This window comes from Salvelinus fontinalis, chromosome 4 (genome assembly GCF_029448725.1).
Source record: "Salvelinus fontinalis isolate EN_2023a chromosome 4, ASM2944872v1, whole genome shotgun sequence".
NCBI lineage: Eukaryota > Metazoa > Chordata > Actinopteri > Salmoniformes > Salmonidae > Salvelinus > Salvelinus fontinalis.
Window position 1 is genome coordinate 62,917,455 of NC_074668.1, and position 23,198 is coordinate 62,940,652.

Consider the following 23,198-nt stretch of genomic DNA (forward strand, 5'->3'; position numbering starts at 1 on the left):
TGATTGAATGTTTTTACTCTTACCTCCGCTGTTCTGTCTCTGTTCATTTCAGTTTCTCCCCATCATCCTGCTTTTTTTGTTGCTCCTTGTTTTATTCATGTCTTTCTTTTTCCTCTCAGATGGAGATGGGTTCCAGGACCACCTTCTCCCAGTGTGTCTGGACGATGCATGCCACAGGAGTGCCATCTACCTTTCTAAGCCCGGGGAACCTGAGGTACAGTACTCACCCCATTGAAACCTGACAAGAGACCTCGAATCCTGCTTCATCCTTCAACTAAACTAGCCCTGTCCTCGTCCTTTACAGGTTGCCATTTTGAGTGTCTGTTTTTTTTTCTTTTCTCCCAGGCATGAGCCTCTTGGTCGTGCTGTAAACACCAGCTTTCCTTTACGAGAGCTGCTAAGTGACACAGCCAATACCTGCACCACCTCTGTCTGACTCCCCGTCTCTTAGTCTCAGAACCACTCTCCCTCATAATTACTCCCCTTATCCAGGAGATCGACAGCACACACTCATAAGTGGCAGGACTACAATAGAGAAAATGAGTTCATAGCCACTCAGAGAATAATGAGGGTCTTGCAGAGAAGATAAGTCAGCACTGCTTTCATATTTTCCCCCACAAACGTCTGATTTTGTATGCCTGTCACAGACAATTATGATTTGAGCAGGGGGAGACTGAGGGAGAAGGAAATGAGAAAGATGGCAGAACATATGTTGGCTTTTGTTTGGTTGTCATACTGTTCAGTTCTTTACTGTCAGAGATGAGGAGTCTGAAAAGTTTTCCGTAGGTGATTCCATTAGCTTTCATCTAGCTTGCCACTTCTACCTTCACTCACTCTCTCATCATCTTCTCCACTTTCTATATATACAGTATGTCGCTCTCCATCTTTCTCTCATCTCCCTCCACCTGTTCTTCTTTTTGTCTCTCTTTCTCTCGTGGACTGAGCCCAGTGGGGTGGGGAGCACCACTGAGTCCCTGCTCGTTTTCTCTCAGCTAGCCTGTGTAGCTCCCTCTGACCGCAGGCCAGGAGACATGATTGGATTAGAAGCTTGGTAGGATGAGATGCTCTGTTCAATCAGTGTCTGGGATCTTTCTCTTTGTAGGTACGTGTTCCGGTATGTTCCTGCAGGTGTGTATGCTTCTGTACAGATGTGCAGGAACATTCCCGCCGCTTTCTCTCCAACACTGATTGAGACCATTTGATCTCGCGGTGTGTTATTTCCATCACGCTAATCCGCTGCTCATTGACAGCGTAAACATGTAGCTTCACACTCATTACTGTTTACAGAGGCTATTCATTATATTCACTCACACTGCATGTGTACACGGCCTCTGAATATTAGCATAGCACACTGGGTCTCATTGAATTGCTGCATGAGAAGGGATAGGCTATTTTCTCCTATAGGTGGAACTCCATACATCTACCTACCATATCCATCCAGAACTATACCAATCCACCCCATATCCATGAAGTATTAGTGTCTCTATTGTGATTGTAGGTTTAATTTCACCCAGCCCTCTGTGTCCGTGGTCGGGGGAGGAGTCGGTGTCCCCGCTCTGACAGGATACGGAAATTTTAACGGAGCCTATATCCAGCCGTTCCTCCAGAGACGGGGATCCGTGGCCCGGGAGGCGGCCTAGGATTTGATTGTCCCTAAATCGGCGTGCCGGGAGGAAAGCCCATCCATAAAACATGGAGAGGGGAACGGCGGATTGTCTGAGGGGGCATGAGTAAGCGCCATGGGATGTGCAAGGAATTCCAATGCAGAGAGGGGTGGGTACAGGGGTTGGCCCGTACATCTCCACCTCCCTTCCTTCTCCCGGCACCACACTGTTATTCATTTCATTTTCATGTACTGCATAACCAACGCTTTGTCCCGGTGTTTGACAGTATCTGGAGCTGGTTGGATTGTTACTTTGTATTTATTTTTGGGAGGAAGATAAATAATATTTATGTTCCTGCTGCCTGATTTGTTATTACGTTGGTTTCTCAGCATTCTGCTGTGCTGCTGGCACCATTACAGCATGGGGACACTGTCCTGAATAGAAGAGTTAGTCGAGCCGTGTTAGTGTGTGTGGAGTTAGGTAGCCTACGTCTTCTTGATCCATTTGGATGGCCAGTCAATCATCTGAAGACTCAGGGCGTGAGTGGGAACAGACAGTTGAGTTGAATCCCAGCCAAGCCCCCGTCACCTGATGCATAGGAGAGTGGAACAGGACATGGCCATTATCTCCACCCCACCGATTTAATATACACTGCCAAGTTTCCACTGTGAACGAGTCAGGCCATCAGCCTGTGACAGCCGGACACAGGGCACGGTAGCACCAGGTGCCATCCACAGATACCCTCTGTCTTTGTGACATGCTGACATGTGGGTGTAGTCTGTCACCAGCTTTGTCATCAGCTCTGCCTCCCCACTCTCGCTCTCTTTTGGTCTCAGGGACACCTGTTCAATGTTTCTTTATTCATCACAGGACAATGAAGTACACCCTCTCTCTCTCTTTCTTTTCTTTGCTCTTCCTCATCAGCACCTCTTGCATTTCCCCTATGTTAACTTTTTTTCACATTTGTGTTTGAAGGCATTTTTTCTTGGCCTCAATTGTTAAAAATGTGTAACATCCTCTGCATCTCTAAATCTATCAGGAGAAAAACGCGACATGCGATATTTATAAATCTATCCTAGATTACATACATCATTTAAGTAAGGGCTAAACGCCGACTTTCTGTACATTACCTTGGAATTAATGGACGACGGGATAGCGGCGTCCTTCCGTGGAGTTGATTTTTCCAAGGTAATGTACAGAGCGGAGGCGTTTTTCCCGCTTATACAGTACCACATATTCCAAAGAAAATACTGAAGCACACATTTACTGGTATAGAATAGAAATTACATGTTTATATTTTCATTTTGATAAGTACATTCAACTTTTATCATCCCAACAAACCTGGTTGCCAGAGACATGCCCCAGTTGTTCGTTTATTCGGTTGCCATGATAGCTGGCAACGTTATCCCTTGCTTGCTAGCCAACTATAGCTAGCACAGGCACGTCAACAGTGCAGACAGAATAGCAGCATTTGCATTTGATTAAACTGTTTTCCAGTGGCATTTATTTGGATACATCCATAACAATGAGCTGAAGATTCGCGATTCCACCTGGCATCGAAAGGTTGCTCTCTTCTCAGGACTGTTCATTACAGTAGAGATCACGTTGCAAATGAAACACTAGGCTAAAAGCTAGCTAAATCGTTTTTTGCTAGCAAATCCAATATAACCGAATTCAACAATACCAGTTACTGAAAACAGCTGGTCAAACTATACTGAACAAAAATATAAACGCAACCATTTCAAATATTTTACTGAGTTACAATTCATATCAGTCAATTGAAATACATTAATTTGGCCCTAATCTATGGATTTCACATGACTGGGCAGGGGTACAGCCATGGGTGGGCCTTGGAGGGCATAGGCACACCCACTGGGGAGCCAGGCCTAGCCAATCAAAATGTGTTTCCCCCCACAAAAGGGCTTTATTGCAGACAGAAATACTGTTCAGCAGGGATTATCGTGGCAAAGGAGAAATGCTCACTAACAGAGATGTAAACAAATTTGTGCAGAAAATCAGCAACACTGCAAAATGCTGGGAAGGCAAAGTAATATCAAAATAAGCTTTTTGTGCATATGGAAAATATCTAGGATTTTTTCTTATTCCAGCTCAGACCAACACTACATGTTACATTTATATTTTGGTTCAGTGTAGAAACGTGGGAGGATATGACAGCATAGTTCCACTTGCGTGATGACCGCAGCATTGAGGACATTTACATGCACAGTAATAATTCAATATTAAACTGTTTTATGGCAGTAGGAAGATTATGCAATAGTCATCTAAACACCTTACTCTGTTTATCTTAATCGGCGTAAAGTCAAACTCGAAGTAACCATACGCCGACTAAAACACCTGGTTTTCTGAGAAATCTTTAGAATTATTACCACAGGTAAGACCTTATTCTGCGTTCCAGTGGTGTATTTGATCTGCGCATGTGCTATCAGCCTAGCAACCCTCCCTCTTTAGCGCTAGTGATTTGAGTTCGGAACAACTGAACGTATACTTCTTAGAAGTAGTTTCCACATTCAAATGTTATATGTCCTTACCTCAGAAACAGATATGCTTAACAAAAAGAACATGGTCACTGTGGTAGAGTGTTTATTTTGATTGGCAATTGTCTGTGTTTATCAGAGTGCCATCAGGGAGCCTGATTTCACATGTGTCCATGTAACGTTAAACATGATTATTTGGGAAATTGTTCTTCTTGCAAAGCATGTAAACGTTTTAATCGAACTATTGCATTAATCTGATTATCCATGTTAGGTCATCAGATGCTGCAAAAAAATATGTCTCTGCTAAAACAAATGATTCCTAGTTAGCGAAGTACGTTTTTCCTCATTGGACCTGCGTTTAGAATGTGTCCAATTTCGGTTTGTGTGGTTGTTGATTTGACTTTCTGTAACATGGGAACAAGTACGGTCTGCATGGTGCAGTGCTTTAGAACGGTAAAAAAGGCGCTTATTGTTGGAACTACTTCAATGTGTCTTTTCCAACTGTCCCATACAGTGGGGCAAAAAAGTATTTAGTCTGCCACCAATTGTGCAAGTTCTCCCACTTAAAAAAATGAGAGAGGCCTGTTTTTTTCATCATAGGTACACTTAAACTATGACAGACAAAATGAGAGAAAGAAATCCAGAAAATCACATTGTAGGATTTTTTATGAATTTATTTGCAAATTATGGTGGAAAATAAGTATTTGATCACCTACAAACAAGCAAGATTTCTGTCTCTCACAGACCTGTAACTTCTTCTTTAAGAGGCTCCTCTGTCCGCCACTCGTTACCTGTATTAATGGCACCTGTTTGAACTTGTTATCAGTATAAAAGACACCTGTCCACAACCTCAAACAGTCACACTCCAAACTCCACTACGGCCAAGACCAAAGAGCTGTCAAAGGACACCAGAAACAAAATTGTAGACCTGCACCAGGCTGGGAAGACTGAATCTGCAATAGGTAAGCAGCTTGGTTTGAAGAAATCAACTGTGGGAGCAATTATTAGGAAATGGAAGACATACAAGACCACTGATAATCTCCCTCGATCTGGGGCTCCACGCAAGATCTCACCCCGTGGGGTCAAAATGATCACAAGAACGGTGAGCAAAAATCCCAGAACCACACGGGGGGACCTAGTGAATGACCTGCAGAGAGCTGGGACCAAAGTAACAAAGTCTACCATCAGTAACACACTACACCGCCAGGGACTCAAATCCTGCAGTGCCAGACGTGTCCCCCTGCTTAAGCCAGTACATGTCCAGGCCCATCTGAACTTTGCTAGAGAGCATTTGGATGATCCAGAAGAAGATTGGGAGAATGTCATATGGTCAGATGAAACCAAAATATAACTTTTTTGGTAAAAACTCAACTCGTCGTGTTTGGAGGACAAAGAATGCTGAGTTGCATCCAAAGAACACCATACCTACTGTGAAGCATGGGGGTGGAAACATCATGCTTTGGGGTTGTTTTTCTGCAAAGGGACCAGGACGACTGATCCGTGTAAAGGAAAGAATGAATGGGGCCATGTATTGTGAGATTTTGAGTGAAAACCTCCTTCCATCAGCAAGTGCATTGAAGATGAAACGTGGCTGGGTCTTTCAGCATGACAATGATCCCAAACACACCACCCGGGCAACGAAGGAGTGGCTTCGTAAGAAGCATTTCAAGGTCCTGGAGTGGCTTAGCCAGTCTCCAGATCTCAACCCCATAGAAAATATTTGGAGGGAGTTGAAAGTCCGTGTTGCCCAGCAACAGCCCCAAAACATCACTGCTCTAGAGGAGATCTGCATGGAGGAATGGGCCAAAATACCAGCAACAGTGTGTGAAAACCTTGTGAAGACTTACAGAAAACGTTTGACCTCTGTCATTGCCAACAAAGGGTATATAACAAAGTATTGAGAAACTTTTGTTATTGACCAAATACTTATTTTCCACCATAATTTGCAAATAAATGCATAAAAAATCCTACAATGTGATTTTCTGGATTTTCTTTTTCTCATTTTGTCTGTCATAGTTGAAGTGTACCCATGATGAAAATTAAAGGCCTCTCTCATCTTTTTAAGTGGGAGAACTTGCACAATTGGTGGCTGACTAAATACTTTTTTGCCCCACTGTATATCTGGTTTTAATGCTAACTCTAAAATTCCCTTTTAACCAATCAGAAAGAAGTATTCAACAATACTGTGGTATGAATCATGATAATAGGCTGCTCTCCATGGGAATTGAAAGAACAAAACAGCTGCTCGCTAGATGCAGTCTTGTGAATGAACTGGAATGGCTTTGCAGTGATGATGTGATGAGCGATATAGTTTTTCCTTTGCGGATCATAAAGCAGGGAGTTCATTAGATGCATGTTTTTTTATGTCCACGGCGACGTCTGTGTTCTCTATGGATATAATGGCACCTCGTCTGCCGTTCCCCGCGGCTTCTGACATTTTAATTTCTTGGCCTAATGAACCGTCGCTGCCGCGGTGGCGAATCGATAGGAGGGAAGCTGCTAACACTGTAGCTTTAGTAAACAATGTGTTGACGAGAACGGTGTGTATGTGCTGCGTTCTATGCTGAGATTTCTCTGGGATTGATAAAATGACATTTGTATGCCTGCCGCTTCCCTCTCTCACCATCAAATGTTGAGAATTACCTTGGGAGGAGAAAACACCGTCATATTTTTCCCGATTTAATAAGATCGTCTATTTTCGTCCCTGCACTGTCACCTCTTCCAGTGATATATGTTAAATCCATTGACCTTTTGATCCAATGAATTTCAGAATTTAAGTGAAATGTTTAGGGCACCCTATTAAAAATAGAAAACTTGATCACCTCTCTGAATGATTACACACATATCAAGAAGTAGTGTTTAACAACTTCATTTAAACGATAACGTGGGATTGCATGTTAGGCTTCATGCTCACCTCATTATTCAAATGTGCTTGGCTTCTCTGCCTGACCTTCAAATGATCTCAAGGTTTTGTGACCTTAAGAGTCTACTAATGCAGGCCTTGCTGACTCCACCACTCGTATTACCTGGGTAATCACCTTATGCATGATCTCCCTCTTCCACACACTGCACCTGCTGTAAAATAATAATACCGATGCCATCAACATGCACTCAATGTGTTGCGTCTCCTATTTTACTTTGCAACGTTTACTTTGCCCACATCTGCTGTAAGGTGGCGTCTGTCTCTTGCTCCTCTTTGGGTGTTAGCCTAGAGTGAGGATGTCTAGTCGGCCTGATGTTTATAAAAACACAAGTGACACCCTTTTGAGTCATTGTTGTGATGTATGTGATAGTCACACACTTCCTGATATGTGCAATATTTGCGGATTTTAGTAAATTAATTCTGAACATCCCAAACTGTTGTTAATGCTGTATATGGGAAAAGTATATGTTTGTGGGGACGTTACAAACGTTTTGCTCCAGTGACACAAAAAGGGTAAATACATGGTTGGAGTGTTGCTCCTAATGACCAGGAAACAATAATAATAATAATAGCAACAATATTTTTTAAGTATATGGAAATTCCCTGACAGAGTCAGTTAATTACTGAGAGGCTGGTTGTCTAGGATGACACTGATTGCCTCGCCTTTTCTGGTTCCCACTTGATTAATCTATGGGTTGATCCTCTGCGTTCTGCTCAGACTGATTAACTCAATCAGGAGCGGTGAGGATCGGGAGACGCAAGGAGAATACCTTATGTGTTTTTATAACATTCCGTCGGCTCAAACCTGACCTAGATCTCTCCCCTCCAACCATCTGCAGCAAAAATGTACAATTCCTCATCTCCACCGTCACATCTCTCCTCTCCTCTGCTCCTCTGTCATTCACGGTACAGACGAGAGCATGTGATGTGCCTTTTTAAATGGGCCTGATGCAAAGAAGTGCTCTTTACCTTGAAGTCCAGAACATGTATTTTTATATACATGTTAGCTTGTGGGTACCTGTCTGAGTAAGAGAACATGAATCCCTCCAACTGAAAGATGGACACAGTGTAAAACTAGGCACAAGCTCCTCTGTGTGTCTATGTACAAACCTGAGACACTGAAATGGAGGCTGACTGGAAGTGGAGGGCCTAGAGACTGACTCATGGGAATGGAGATGGAGCCATGATCCATCAGGGGTAATGAAGGATGATTGTCTCCATCCATCAGAGGAGCACTCCACTCAGCCACTGCTATCCCACTGCCCCTCCCTTCCTTCCAACATGCAGCATAAATCTACTTTCTCTTCTAGGAGGGATCAGACCTACGGCAGAGTAGCAGAGAGAGCTCTCTGTAAAGACACTGGGACAATGGCCGCACTTCTCCTGTCAAATCCAGCACCTCCCAGTTTCCCCCAGTCAGTCACGCCTCTATAGGCAGCTCTGGAGCAGTTACAGCAGGCTTCAGCTCAGCAGACTGCCTTGCCACTGGGAGGCTCAGTCAGTCCTCCTGTTGGTATTCTGAACACATCCTCTCTCTCCCTCTCTTCCCCTCCTTCTCTCTCTCCCTCTCTTCCCCTCCTCTCTCTCTCTCCTCCTCCTCTCAAAATGGCATTAGAAAGGAAACAGAAAGCAGGACTCATCAAGCCGCTGGCCTGGAATATGATTTGTTATATACATCTTTAACAATCTATTGGGATTGTTGTGCAGGAAAGTATGTTAGTCTGGTATGCTGGCTGCCAGCCTGGTAGGGATGGTTTGGGTTTGTTCAGCTCCTAGAGTCACCTACTGCCTCACAGAACTTCTGACTGGCTGGTACCCAGGCTGCCTGGCAGCTCCTTACGGTTATTTATAAACTTTGTCTGGATGTCTTCCATTGAAAAAGTGTCTGAAATCCCTTTAGTCAACGTACTCTTCTCTCTCTCTCTCTCGCTCTCTCTATTGCTTGTTCTCTCTCTTTCTGTATTTCTTTCTCCATCACCCCTCTCATAATTATATATATATAGAAATCAATGGGGATTATTTGCATGTACAGTAGAAAGCGTTGAGGTCTAATGAACAAAGGAAAGTGTCAGTCAGCACAATGCTGATGATAGACTTCTGCTCCCCTATGTAGACCAGCTGTGAGTAGAGCTGATGGTGAAGCAGCACTCCTAGCCAAGATGCAGAGAAGTTCCTCTTTTTATTATCAGACTCAACTGTTGAGGTTCCACTTACTAGTGACCCAGCGTAATCCATTTTGTGAAACACTTGAGTGATGCAAGGTTGTCTGTGCACTGCTGTGTCCAATGGTGAGCTTCATCCCAAGTTGTCATTAGCATAGTTTCTGTTTGTTTGGTTCTAAGTGGCAGTTAAGCTCTAAAATGTGTTGTGTTTTCAGAGTACTTTTGGGAGCACTTATAGAAGTGAGAGACTGGGTGTGCATGCTTGCCCACACATTTTCTATAGGATTGAGGTCAGGGCTTTGTGATGGCCACTCCAACACCTTGACTTTGTTGTCCTTAAGCCATTTTTCCACAACTTTGGAAGTATGCTTGGGGTCATTGTCCATTTGGAAGACCCATTTGCGACCAAGCTTTCACTTCCTGACTGATGTCTTGAGATGTTGCTTCAATATATCCACATAATTTCCCTTCCTCATGATGCCATCTATGTTGTGAAGTGCACCAGTCCATCCTGCAGCAAAGCACCCCCACAACATGAGGCTGCCACCCCCGTGCTTCACGATTGGGACGATGTTCTTCGGCTTGCAAGCCTCCCCTTTTTTCCTCCAAACATAACGATGGTCATTATGGCCATACGGTTCCATTTTTATTTCATCAGACCAGAGGACATTTCTCGGAAAAAGTATGATCTTTGTACCCATGTGCAGTTGCAAACTGTAGTCTGGCTTTTTTATGGCGGTTTTGGAGCAGTGGCTTCTTCCTTGCTGAGCGGCCTTTCAGGTTATGTTGATATAGGACTCGTTTTACTGTGGATAGAGATACTTTTGTACCTGTTTCCTCCAGCATCTTCACAAGGTCCTTTGTTGTTGTTCTGGGATTGATTTGCACTTTTCGCACCAAGGTACGTTAATCTCTAGGAGACAGAACGCGTCTCCTTCCTGAGTGGTATGACGGCTGTTTGTACAAATGAACGTGGTACCTTCAGGCGTTTGGAAATTGCTCCCAAGGATTAACCAGACTTGTGGAGGTCTACAATTTGGCTGATTTCTTTTGATTTTCCCATGATGTCAAGCAAAGAGGCACTGAGTTTGAAGGTAGGCCTTGAAATACATCCACAGGTACACCTCCAATTGACTCAAATTATGTCAATTAGCCTATCAGAAGCTTCTAAAGCCATGACATAATTTTCTGGAATTTTCCAAGCTGTTTAAAGGCACAGTCAACTTAGTGTATGTAAACTTCTGACCCACTGGAATTGTGATACAGTGAATTATAAGTGAAATAATCTGTCTGTAAACAATTGTTGGAAAAATTACTTGTGACTTGCAAAAACTATAGTTTGTTAACAAGAAATTTGTGGAGTGTTTGAAAAACGAGTTTTAATGACTCCAACCGAAGTGTATGTAAACTTCCAACTTTAACTGTATTTACATAGCTGTTCCAGTTATAACTATTTCTGTATTTAGATAATCGTAGCCAATCATTAAACCCTCATTAAAACCAGTCAGTATTCATCACACATATGATGAATGATCGTTAAACTTCGTAATGACCGGTCATTATTAGCAGTTAATCTCACTCAAAGGAAGTCGTCATTTAAGCTCAGTAACCGCCTGTCGTTCTTCCAAACACCCATAACCTTTCACATATAACTTTAAATAATGTGAATTATCATTGTCGGCAGTCCCCGTGAAAGGGAGGAGGCCTATCGACCTCTGCAGCCAATGACGCATCACTTCGATTAACTCCCCGCCCAGGCCTGATAAAGACATGGTTCTGAGCTCGGCTCAGTGGGACTTCAATCACCTGGGTGGGATTGTTTGAATGGCTTTCTGGCCAAGAGCCCTAAGATGGAGATGCCATTTCACCTCTAGTACCTTGCACAAATTGTACATAGCCCTAACACATTCCCTGCCGGTGCAGCCATACTGTACATATCACACCGTCTTCCCCTGCCCTATCATGTAGCGGCACCACGTCAACAGGGTTATACATCAGAGCCTATGTGGTACTGATTCATCAAAGGAGCACCGGCCGTCCAGCACTGAGGTCTATCCCCAGTAAATACTCACACAAGACTATACACTTTTCTCTGAGAGACTTTCTTATGGCCTCAACTCTCTCCTCTCTTGCTGCTCGTTTTCTCTGTCTGTAAATATGTTGCTTGTGTTTATGTATTCAGAGAGGGAGAACAGCCATATTAGCAGACATTACCGCTACCTTCATGGCGGTTCCTCTGGCGGATATAATGTGCGGAGATGCACCTGGTTTTTCCTGTTTTAACATTCATGAATATTTAAACCCACAGCATCTGCATTCCCGCCTCCCCAGTGCTTCCAATAATAGGTGGGCCTTGTGGAGAGAAACAGAGAGGCGTTCAGCTGCATGAAGAATAGCTCCTATCCCCGCTGCCCTCTCTTTTTAAAGATCTTTGTGTAGTTCTCGTATTCACATCCGTCTATTCAGTAACGGTTACTAATGATGGTATCTGAGGATGTCGCTCTGTGAGACTGGCCATTTTTAGCAGTGGCTGCAACACTCTATTACGGAATCTTACTTGGATTTTATTCACTATTCGTTATGTGTTCAATGACTAATTAAATATGACATTTTTTGTTGTTGTTGCCATTTAGCAGGTGCCTTATCCTTAGCGACGTACAGTAGTGAGTGCATACATTTTCGTGAATATAATGAATTTACCCACAGTAGTTAGTACGATTTTTTGTGATGATCATCAGTCACTGTCAGAGAGAGAGGTCCCCAGGGTTTATTGACTACTCAGTTGAGCTGTCAAGGGTGGAATATGTCTTGTTAGAGCTATGCAGGGGAGGGCGGGGGCGAGTATCTCTATCAATATATATTCTCTTTCACTGCAATATTTATCATGGTATGGTATAATCAGGGAAGGTCAAGGATAGGCCACACAGTCATAGTGGGTTTCACAGGGATAGATATAATTTCTGCAGCTCTTTTCAAATACAAAATATGGTCTGATGGGAAATTACTCTTTTATTGCTGTGAACAGGAAGGAAGAAATTTCCTCTGCCCTAGCACTTGTTTCTATCTTTTGACTTGTAGCATTAATGTCAGTAATTCAGCAACCCTACTGAACCCGCTCTCACCGCGATGTCATTTCTGCTAAATACACCAGCTGTTAATAATAGTCAATGTTGTTTCATTTTCTTTTCGCACCGAGTCTCATTCCGGTGTAGTATACTGTATCATCAATGAGCTGAACCAGCGTCATTGTTTTCTCTCCTGTTGCAGTGGGTGCCAGTCCTGACCGATTTCCAGAGGAGGGAGACTCTCTGGGGCTTTGTGCCCTCCCAGACCACCCCTCCTGCTGGGGAGCTCCACAACCCCATCACCCTGCACCTGGGAGACTACAACATGGATGGCTTCCCTGACGCCCTGGTCATCCTGCGCAACACCAGTGGGAGGTGAGTGGCACACTGACCCATAGGAAAAATGTATTGGGGATTAGGGGAGAGGTCTCATGCTGAGTCAGATTAGGCTCTGTTCGAGAAGAATACATTGGTAATCGCCATGACTTTCAATTATCTATTTTGTGTTCACTGACCCGCAATGCTTTTTGGATTTGATTAGTTTGCGTGAAGTATGATTTGTACGTTGAAGGCCTATATTATGTGTCAATATCCATGTAAAACATGTCATTCTAACCTTGCATGGCTTTCGATTTAAATAGATTAGATGGTTGAATTTTCAGTGATGAGGTGAAAGCCCCAGGTCACACTTCAGCGTGGGGACATGACAGATAAGAGCCAAAGTTAGCAGCAGTCTTTAAAACACTCCTGACCTTGGGATGAGGTGGCACGGTCAGAGAGGACAGACAGCAGGAAGAGGATGTGTGGATTATCAGCAGCCTGTAGATTGAGATAAGATATCAGTCAGGACAGGGCCAAAGCTAGGTCTTTATTCATGCTGATTGTTCTGTTCCATCTGTGTGACTTCATAATAGACAATGTTAAGACTGACATAGTTAAGAAGACGTGGAGCATTTCTGGGACATTTTGTAACGCTTTATGTACACACGCTTGTGCGTGAAGCATATATACACACATACACGAACATGTGAACCTCGATTTCTGGCGGAGGGTCAGTCGAATCTCCCCGGCAGCTTAACTCTTTCTCTTTGGGTCATCCTCATCCTGGGAGGTCCATTCTATCACACCAAGTCCTTGGAACCAAGCCATGGAACTTAATCACATATTAAGCTCTGACCCAACCATCATACATGACCAATCCAGGGTGATAGTTTAAAACCAGATCAGGAACATGGACAGAAGATGGCTGTGGTGATTGATAATGATTCTCCTGTCAATAATTATAAACCATGTTTATGGTGTGTAGTGTAAATACCATCAAAACAGACGGTCCGGTTTCATCCCAAGACCCGGGCATGGCCTGTAATTGCGACATTGTGTAGATCTAGCCTACATTTTCATACATCTTGTAGTTAGTTTGTAATTGTCTGCAGTTGAGTGTACTCTGTGCTCGAACAGACTCTGCTTACCAAATGTTTGGCCAGTTTAATGTGCCTCCCACTCTCACACTTTTTTTTGTCTCTCTTCTATTCTTTCTCTCCCATTCGCTTGTTATTTATAGCTGGGGTTTGGATGAAAATCCTGCCTGCCCACACACTTCCTATCTTTACAGAATGAATGTGTATTTGAATTTTAAGATGGGCAGTGAAAACCATTCACTGAGCCCAAAAAGCCTTGTGTTTCTGGGAAAACAAGCAATGTGTCGTGTTGGGAACTGGAAGTCAAAACAAACAAGCTCCTATGTAACGAGGAATAGGGCAAAACGTTGCACCGTTCTCGTCTCTGCAGACTGGCTGTGATGAATGCTAATAGCTGCTCGGGGGCTCGTTTGATGCGTCATGGCACACAGTGTTTAAGCACGGCAGTCTCCAGCCTATATCCTGCCAAAGAGATTGACATTTGACCTTTTCAAATAGTATAATCATGTTTTAATTTAATGAGCAGAGCCATCAGTTGATGCCAGAGCCATCAGCTTCAGGCTTTTATTGACTCGTATGCGGAGGTGTCAATGGGATCGAGGAGGTCGAAAAATGTGCGTTTCAGGCCGTTAGCAGTTGAAGATTCATTGTTGATTCATTAGTTTAGAGGTAAAAATATACTGAACAAAAATAGAAACGCAACAATTTCAAAGATTTGACTGATTTACAGTTCATATAAGGAAATCAGTCAATTGAAATAAATAAATTACGCCCTAATCTATGGATTTCACATGACTGGGAATACAGATATGCATTTGTTGGTCACAGATAGCTTTAAAAATAGTTAGGGGCGTGGATCAGAAAACCAGTCAGTATCTGGTGTGACCACCGTTTGCCTCATGCAGTGCGACACATCTCCTTCACATAGAGTTGATCAGGCTGTTGATTGTGGCCTGTGTAATGTTGTCCCACTGGTCTTCAATGGCTGTGCAAATTGCTGTATATTGGTTGAAACATGAGGCGATGGCGTCGGATGAATGGCACAACAATGGGCTTTAGGATCTCGTCACGGTATCTCTCTGCATTCAAATTGCCATCAATAAAATGCAATTGTGTTCTTTGTCTGTAGCTTATGCCTGCCCATTACATAACCCCACTGCCACTCTGTTCACTTGTTCACAACGTTGACATCAGCAAACCACTCGCCCACACGACGCCATACACAGTGTCGGTTGTGAGGCCGGTTAGACGTACTGCCAAATTTTCTAAAACGACGTTGGAGGCAGCTTACGGTAGAGAAAAGAACATTCAGCGGCTCTTGTGGACATTCCTGCAGTCAGCAGGGTCTTATATTTCAGCTCATGAAACATGAGACCAACACATTACATGTTGTGTTTTATATTTTTGTTCAGTATAACATGGTTCGTCATACAATAGTTTTTTTTATTCAGTGGTTGTTTGTGTCAGGTTCAATGGGAGTTGAGAGATATGGCAGATTTGGTAGTTTGGGTACCTCCTCTTTGGGCTCGCAGTATGGAGTGGTGCCTCTGCATCATACAATATGCACTTGATTACTTCATCACACTTCTCCCAGATGGAGGTTTCTGCTCTGCTGGCTGCACACAGTCACTCACTCTCTCACCCTCTGTTTCCAAGCACACACAAATACACACACACACACACACACCCATTGTCTTATATTCCCCCCTGCTGTAACTGTCTCCAGCATTCTCTCAATCCCACTCACTCCAAACCTATCAAATTGAATATCATGGTGTTGGATCTTCGCTGATCTCATACACTGAGTGTACAAAACATTAGGAACACCTGCTCTTTCCATGACATAGACCACGTGTCAAACTCATTCCACCGAGGGCCGAGTATCTGTGGGTTTTCTTTCCACCCTTGTACTTGATTTTCTCATTAAGGTCACTAATTAGTAAGGAACTCCCCTCACCTGGATGTTAACGGTCGTAATTGAAAGGAAAAAACTAAAACCTGCAGACACTCGGACCGCCGTGGAATGAGTTTGACACCCCTGACATAGACTAACCAGGTGAAAACTAGAATCCCTTATTGATGCCACTTGTTAAATCCACTTCAATCAGTGTAGATGAAGGGGAGGAGACAGGTTAAAGAAGGATTTTCAAGTTTTGAGACATCGATTGTGTATGTGTGCTATTCCGAGGGTGAATGGACAAGACAAAAGATTTAAGAGCCTTTGAATGGGGTATGGCAATAGTTGACAGGCGCACCGGTTTATGTCAAGAATTGCACCGCTGTTGGGTTCAAACACAACAGTTTCCTGTGTGTCTCAATAATTCCATCTAGCCAGCTTGACACAGCTGTGGGAAGCATTGGAGTCAACATGGTCCATCCCTGTGGAACGCTTTCGACACCTTTGTAAAGTCCATGCCCCGATGAACTGAGGCTGTTCTGAGGGCAAAAGGAGGGATGCAACTCAATATTAGGAAGGTGTTCTTAATGTTTTGTACACTCAGTGTATGTTGTGTATATCTCACACACCTCTTCAAAGCAAACCGCATGGATTCTATACCTCTCTGAGGATGGAGTAGTGCACTAGTGTTTCAGTGGTTTAGTTAGTGGGACTGTGACTGTCTGTATGACAGCATGGTGACTCCGGGGATGTTTGTCCCGAGAGCATCAGCACACATTTGATGGCTTGTTCAGGAGGAGAAAGAGTGGATGACCTGCCCTTATACAGTGGGTCATAGCGTGTGTGTGTGTGTGTGTGTGTGTGTGTGTGTGTGTGTGTGTGTGTGTGTGTCCATGTGCTTGCGTGCGTGCGTACGTCTAGGGGGCTGTTCTCCTGCAGCACATGCTCTGACCTGGACATAACATGTTCTCCAGGGGAACTGTCAGAGGATGTTGGGCGGAGTTGCCAGGGATGGGAATAAGAATCTACTCTCAAAAGATTTTCTCCTATGTTGTCTCCCTGTCTTCATTGATGGACACACATTTTGTTTGTTCTTGTATGAACCAAGCAAGATGAGTGGTTCATTGCAACACTCGACAAACACACAAATGTAGCCCTACTTTTCCTGTACAGACACCAACAGAAGAGGCTTTCACCCATTTTACCAATTTAGCAGCTGACAAGCACATAATAACTCTGGGCGTTCAGAGGCTGTTGCAGATGGACAGTAATCAATATGTTCGAATGGAGCGGTCGGGATGCTGAGATCTATGGATGGACAGTGTAATGAGCCCCTTTCAGTTTGGTGTCCTTTCGCTGAAGAATAAGCACGGGTTAAAACACCTTCATATTTTTTTTAATCATAGAGCGTCCTGGAGAAACACACGAATCCAGTGGTTTCTGAAAGCAGGAGCAGTCGAGCAATCTGAATATAAGCCAGGTGTATTTTCCATTCTTACGGTTAAGTTATTTAAGTGTTTTACACTCTTGTATCCTCCTTATACAGTTTTCACCCAACAAAGTAGGGAAGTGCATGGTGCTCTGATCGAATCGGGCATTAGTCTACAGTCGTGGCCAAAAGTTTTGAGAATGACACAAATATTAATTTTCACAAAGTCTGCTGCCTCAGTTTGTATGATGGCAATTTGCATATACGCCAGAATGTTGTGAAGAGTGATCAGATGAATTGCAATTAATTGCAAAGTCCCTCTTTGCCATGCAAATGAACTGAATCCCCCAAAAACATAGCCACTGCATTTCAGCCCTGCCACAAAAGGACCAGCTGACATAATGACAGTGATTCTCTCGTTAACACAGGTGTGAGTGTTGACGAGGAGAAGGCTGGAGATCACTCTGTCATGCTGATTGAGTTCGAATAACAGACTGGAAGCTTCAAAAGGAGGGTGGTGCTTGGAATAATTTTTCTTCCTCTGTCAACCATGGTTACCTGCAAGGAAACATGTGCCGTCATCATTGATTTGCACAAAAAGGGCTTCACAGGCAAGGATATTGCTGCCAGTAAGATTGCACATAAATCAACCATTTATCGGATCATCAAGAACTTCAAGGAGAGCGTTTCAATTGTTGTGAAGAAGGCTTCAGGGCGCCCAAGAAAGTCCAGCATGCGCCAGAACCGTCTCCTAAAGTTGATTCAGCTGCGAGATCAGGGCACCACCAGTACAGAGCTTGCTCAGGAATGGCAGCAGGCAGGTGTGAGTGCATCTGCACGCACAGTGAGGCGAAGACTTTTGGAGGATGGCCTGGTGTCAAGAAGGGCAGCAAAGAAGCCACTTCTCTCCAGGAAAAACACAGGGATAGACTGATATTCTGCAAAAGGTACAGGGATTGGACTGCTGAGGACTGGGGTAAAGTCATTTTCTCTGATGAATCCACTTTCCAATTGTTTGGAGTATCCGGAAAAAAGCTTGTCCGGAGGAGACAAGGTGAGCGCTAACATCAGTCCTGTGTCATGCCAACAGTAAAGCATCCTGAGACCATTAATGTGTGGGGTTGCTTCTCAGCCAAGGGAGTGGGCTCACTCACAATTTTGCCTAAGAACACAGCCATGAATAAAGAATGGTACCAACACATCCTCCGAGAGCAACTTCTCCCAACCATCCAGGAACAGTTTGGTGACGAACAAAGCCTTTTCCAGCATGATGGAGCACCTTGCCATAAGGCAAAAGTGATAACTAAGTAGCTCGGGGAACAAAACATCGATGTTTTGGGTCCATGGTCAGGAAACTCCCCAGACCTTAATCCCATTGAGAACTTGTGGTCAATCCTCAAGCGGCGGGTGAACAAACAAAAACACAAATTCTGACAAACTCCAAGCATTGATTATGCAAGAATGGGCTGCCATCAGTCAGGATGTGGCCCAGAAGTTAATTGACAGCATGCCAGGGCGGATTGCAGAGGTCTTGAAAAAGAAGGGTCAACACTGCAAATATTGACTCTTTGCATCAACTTCATGTAATTGTCAATAAAAGCCTTTGACACTTATGAAATGCTTGTAATTATACTAAAGTATTCCATAGTAACATCTGACAAAAATATCTAAAGACACTGAAGCAGCAAATTTTGTGGAAATTAATATTTGTGTCAAATTTTGTTCTCAAAACTTTTGGCCACGGCTGTACATCACTCCAGAGCCCTTTCAGAGCCCTTTCGATACACTTTAAGCACACTCATATATACAGTTTGAAGCCTTATACTCTCCTTTCCAGCCTTCTACTGTTTTATAATCCATTGGTACACATTTTCTATCTGTTTTAGTAACTTGTTTTTGTCAGCCAATTTATTTAAAATGTCTATTATTCACTAACGTGGCTAACTAAGACTTTGGACAAGACCAATGACAGTCTTTCTCAGTGGGAGAGCAGCAGAGTCTGACACTTATTTCGAAAAGGAATAATATCTCAGGAGAAGGAGAGAGCTGTTGTGTCCCCATTTCACCCCTTACTCCTCTTCTCGGCAGCTGTGAATGGTGTTTTGGGAGCTGAGAGACATTCAGGGGAAGCAGCAGGGGGTTCAGTCCAGGTGAGGTGCACTCAGAACTCAATCTGGAGCTTGGGCTGAGAGAACTGAGAGGGCTGTCTGTGTGTCACTGGCCCCAGGCCTTTCAGACTGGTTCACCTGCAGTCTGAACTCAATCTCTGTCCGGGAGTCGCTACCGGTTTGTCTGGGCTGAAGGCTAAGCTTGTGACTCACTCTCTCCCGCTCACCGACTGTTCTTAGACTGGAGAAACTCAGTCAGGGGGGCAGTGTCTCTCGCTCGTTCTGCTTTCATCGTCTTCTTATTCATTTTACCCAGTGTCTTTCTCTTCTCACTTGCACCCTTGACTCCTTCTATACAGGATGGCAGTGAGTTTGCGAGAGGGTTTGCCAGATTCCTCGCTCACAGTGGGGAACTTTGGTTTTTTTCTTTCTTTCCCCCTCTTCCATTCTCCCCGCTTTGCAGATCAAAGTCGCTCCCCGCCATGAGAAACATGATCGACTGGACCGCCACAGCTCAGCCCGGAGATAATAACCCACGTTCTCCATCCGTTTAGTTTGAAAATTAATTAACGTTCTGCATTAATGGTTTGGGCTCTTGGGCACAATGGTTGGAGTGGGACAAGGGGCGGCGTGACATGTTGATTTATGGTGAAGATGTTTGAACAAGGGTAGGGGGGTTGACAAGGGCTTATGGCCTACAGCATTCTCCCCTAACCTTTTCAAGTCAAAGTCAATTTATTCTGGCTTATTGTAACTGAATTCAATGGTTTGTCCCTCCTACTGTACGTCCCCAAAAACTATGCCATAATGTAACTCGGCCACCTGCCATGCTAGTGTATACACCTTCTTTACTGTAGAGATGACACACAACCACTCTCTCCCAAACCAGAGCACGAATAGACGAGCACCAAGCCCTGGCATCATCAATGCCATGGAATTATTTAGACCACAAATCACGGTACAGCACAGTGTTTTCATATTGGATTAAAAACAAAGGAGCATTGCGATCGGTCTCAGCATGTGTCACTTTAATATTAGATGTTGCTGGGATTCCCTCAGATCAGTGTGTTGTGTGCATCAAAGAGCCATATGAACACAATCAACAGTGAAGCATGCCTTTTGCTACCACCGGATTACAGGAGATTGATACTTGAAAAGCAGCAGCCGCCATGTTGACCTGTGACCTTCCCAGGGCAGGGGTCTGATGAGACACACGGATTGCAATACCAACGACCAACCCACCACCACTCTTGGCACGTCTAATCTGCTTTTCGTAATGTGTCCAGAAACCAGGAACCAAATGAGTTACTGTGTTCGTCCTGTGACTGTGTCCCCCCCTGGACAGCATCCGGCCATCTGCTCCATTTAAGCCAACTGCAACCATCCCTGTTTCCATGGTCCGTGGACCTTTTTCCTCTCTCAAGAAATTGCTACAATACTCAGCTTGGCTTTCTTATTCAGCCAATTGCTGCGCTCTTTGGCTAGCGTCCCCTAAGTATCTCTGTTTAGCCAGTCGCTTACCACCATCTGCTGCTGTTCCTTAATTCCATTTTTCGTAATGTCAATAATAATGGCGGAAAAGAGACGACTTTTCTCAATAGTCTCTTATTTTTCATCAGGAAGGTATCTTGCTGTGCAGCACGTTGGCATCTCACTTACCGTCCTCCACAAATGAAGTGGCTGTTTGTAGAAATGCAATCAACACAGTTTGTGTAGGTGAGGAAGGAGCTCTACTTGCTCCAGTCTTCTACCTTGGGAGCAGTAGACCAGCCCACCGGCAGCCAGGAGCACACTAACTTTGACAGTGAAGAATCCCCAGATGTAGCCATTTCCCTTTCCATTGATCATGTTGGATAGTATCTCATGACATGGCTTCTCCCTCTCCGTTGGCACACTGGAGAGCCATTAAAACTTGAGTGTTTTTCTTTCTTTCCCACTCTTCCATTCTCCCCGCTTTGCAGATCAAAGTCGCACCCCGCCATGAGAGAAACATGATCGACGGACCGCCACAGCTCAGCCCGGAGCTAATAGCCGGCGTTCTCCATCCGTTTAGTTTGAAATATAATTAACGTTCTGCGTTAAACGGTTTGGGCACAATGGTTGGAGTGGAACGAGGGGCGGCGCGACATGTTGATTTATGGTGAAGATGTTTGGACAAGGGGAGGGCGGTTGTCAAGGGCTTATGGCCTACAGCATTCTCCCCAAACCTTTTCAAGTCAAAGTCAATTTATTCTGGCTTATTGATTTTTGTAACTGAATTCAATGGTTTGTCCCTCCTACTGTACATCCCGGCAGACTAGGACAGACAAAATGATTACGTTAAGTCCAAAACTATTAGCATAATGAATTTATCTATTTATTAAGTACATGATGAGAGCATGCATTTGTATTCATTTGTCGATTCAAATCATATCAGGAGAGGACTGATTTCAGTCAAACAGTTCAGGACCAAAGTGAACATCTATGTTCGACTCAAACAAACCAGTCATAGCAGCGTTTCTATAACATCACTTTTGGTGGCGGTCTATGTATATTGTAGCCTACGTAAATGAACTTGACCATGCATCTGAAACCACAACCATGACCAATTCAGGCCAGATCACTGCAGGTCTCAATGTGACCACTCTCTGACCTTACAGCTTGTCTCTGAGATGAATGACAGGTGTGTTGTGGTCACTGTGGTCTCAGCTTGCTAATGTTGTTTGGAAAGTCTTTGATCTCCAGCTGTCTCTGAAGACAGACACAGACTATGAGTATGGCTGGCAGCAGTGCTTTTGAAGTTGTGAATCGTCTCCTTCTGGGGAATCATGCACATCTTGCAGATCAGTAGGTGTGTTCTTTTCCTTTCGCTCGCCTCTCTCAGCTGCCAATCATGTCACGACGCACCAGCACTCATCAAACACCTACCATCCCCTCACTGTGGGAGAGAGAGGGAGATTTAGCTTGGATGTGGATGGGTGGTTGGGTTGGCGTTTGTTTGCTTTCATAGCATACTGACTACACTGGACACGCCCGTGTTCCATCGTCCGCATGTTGATTTTGTCCATCCACACCAGAAGCGATCATGACACGCAGGTTAAAATATCAAAACCAACTGTGAAACAACTATATTAATTTGGGCGCATATCAAACACACATGGCATTCATTGACATTTAGCTATCTTGCTATTGCTAGCTAATTTATCCTGGTAGACGAGCAATGGGTTGTTATTTTACCTGAAATGCATATGGTCCCTTTTTTTTGGATCTTTGTAGAATTTTGACCCGAAGTCATACAAAAATCATGTGTTTCTCTACTCTGAATACTAACAGTAGAAAGTGAGACATCTAGCTATCCCGTTCTGAGCCAATGCATTCTAACAGTATAATAAATACATTTTGTATATGCCAGGTCGCAATTGCCAGGTCGCAATTGTAAATGAGAACTTGTTCTCAACTTGCCTACCTGGTTAAATAAAGGTGAAATAAAAAAATATGCTGTTTAGGGTTTAATACCAGTGACCGGTATCTCGAGACAGCTCGACCAAGCTCCTGCCATTTCCCGAGAATTCTAATGTTGTGGACCAATAATATGTCCCACCATTTTTATGCTGCACTAATGCAAAAATACAAAATATGCATGTGTGAATAGCTGCATGAAACTGACACATCAACTTTAGCTTCATTCATACATTAGACCAGTCATCACAACGCAAGCAGCCGACCATTTTCGCCTACTCAACTTAAAGTCCACAATAGAAAATGGCCCTTACTTACATGACTTCTATAAATTGCAATGCTAGGCTACACGTGACATCTCGACTCAGTTACTGAAGGCATCTCACATTCACAAATCCCCAAACTAGCTTTGTGGCACTGGTAGAGGATGAACATATAAACTGCAGCTACTCACTGTCAACAAAATGTCCGGTACATTGTGTCCACAAACACGCTCGAGGACATTTGCAACATTTGTTATAGTAACATCATAGAACAATGCGAGTGCACGTGCTTGATGAGTCAGGTTCGCAGGACTTTGATCAAACGCGGCGCTATCCATGGTCCTGAATCTCCGCTACTAAACCTATTTGTTTAGCGGAGATGTTCCCTGTGACAGT

At 43.9% G+C, this 23,198-nt stretch overlaps 1 protein-coding gene across 1 annotated transcript in view; it reads left to right on the forward strand.

Moving 5' to 3' along the window:
- LOC129854150 (T-cell immunomodulatory protein-like) overlaps positions 1-23,198 on the forward strand; it is a 129,987-nt gene that overhangs the window by 35,543 nt on the left and 71,246 nt on the right. The window contains exons 9-10 of the mRNA XM_055920911.1: positions 120-214; positions 12,452-12,624. Of these exons, the coding sequence (XP_055776886.1) occupies positions 120-214; positions 12,452-12,624 (268 nt within the window). The remainder of the gene's footprint in view (positions 1-119; positions 215-12,451; positions 12,625-23,198) is intronic.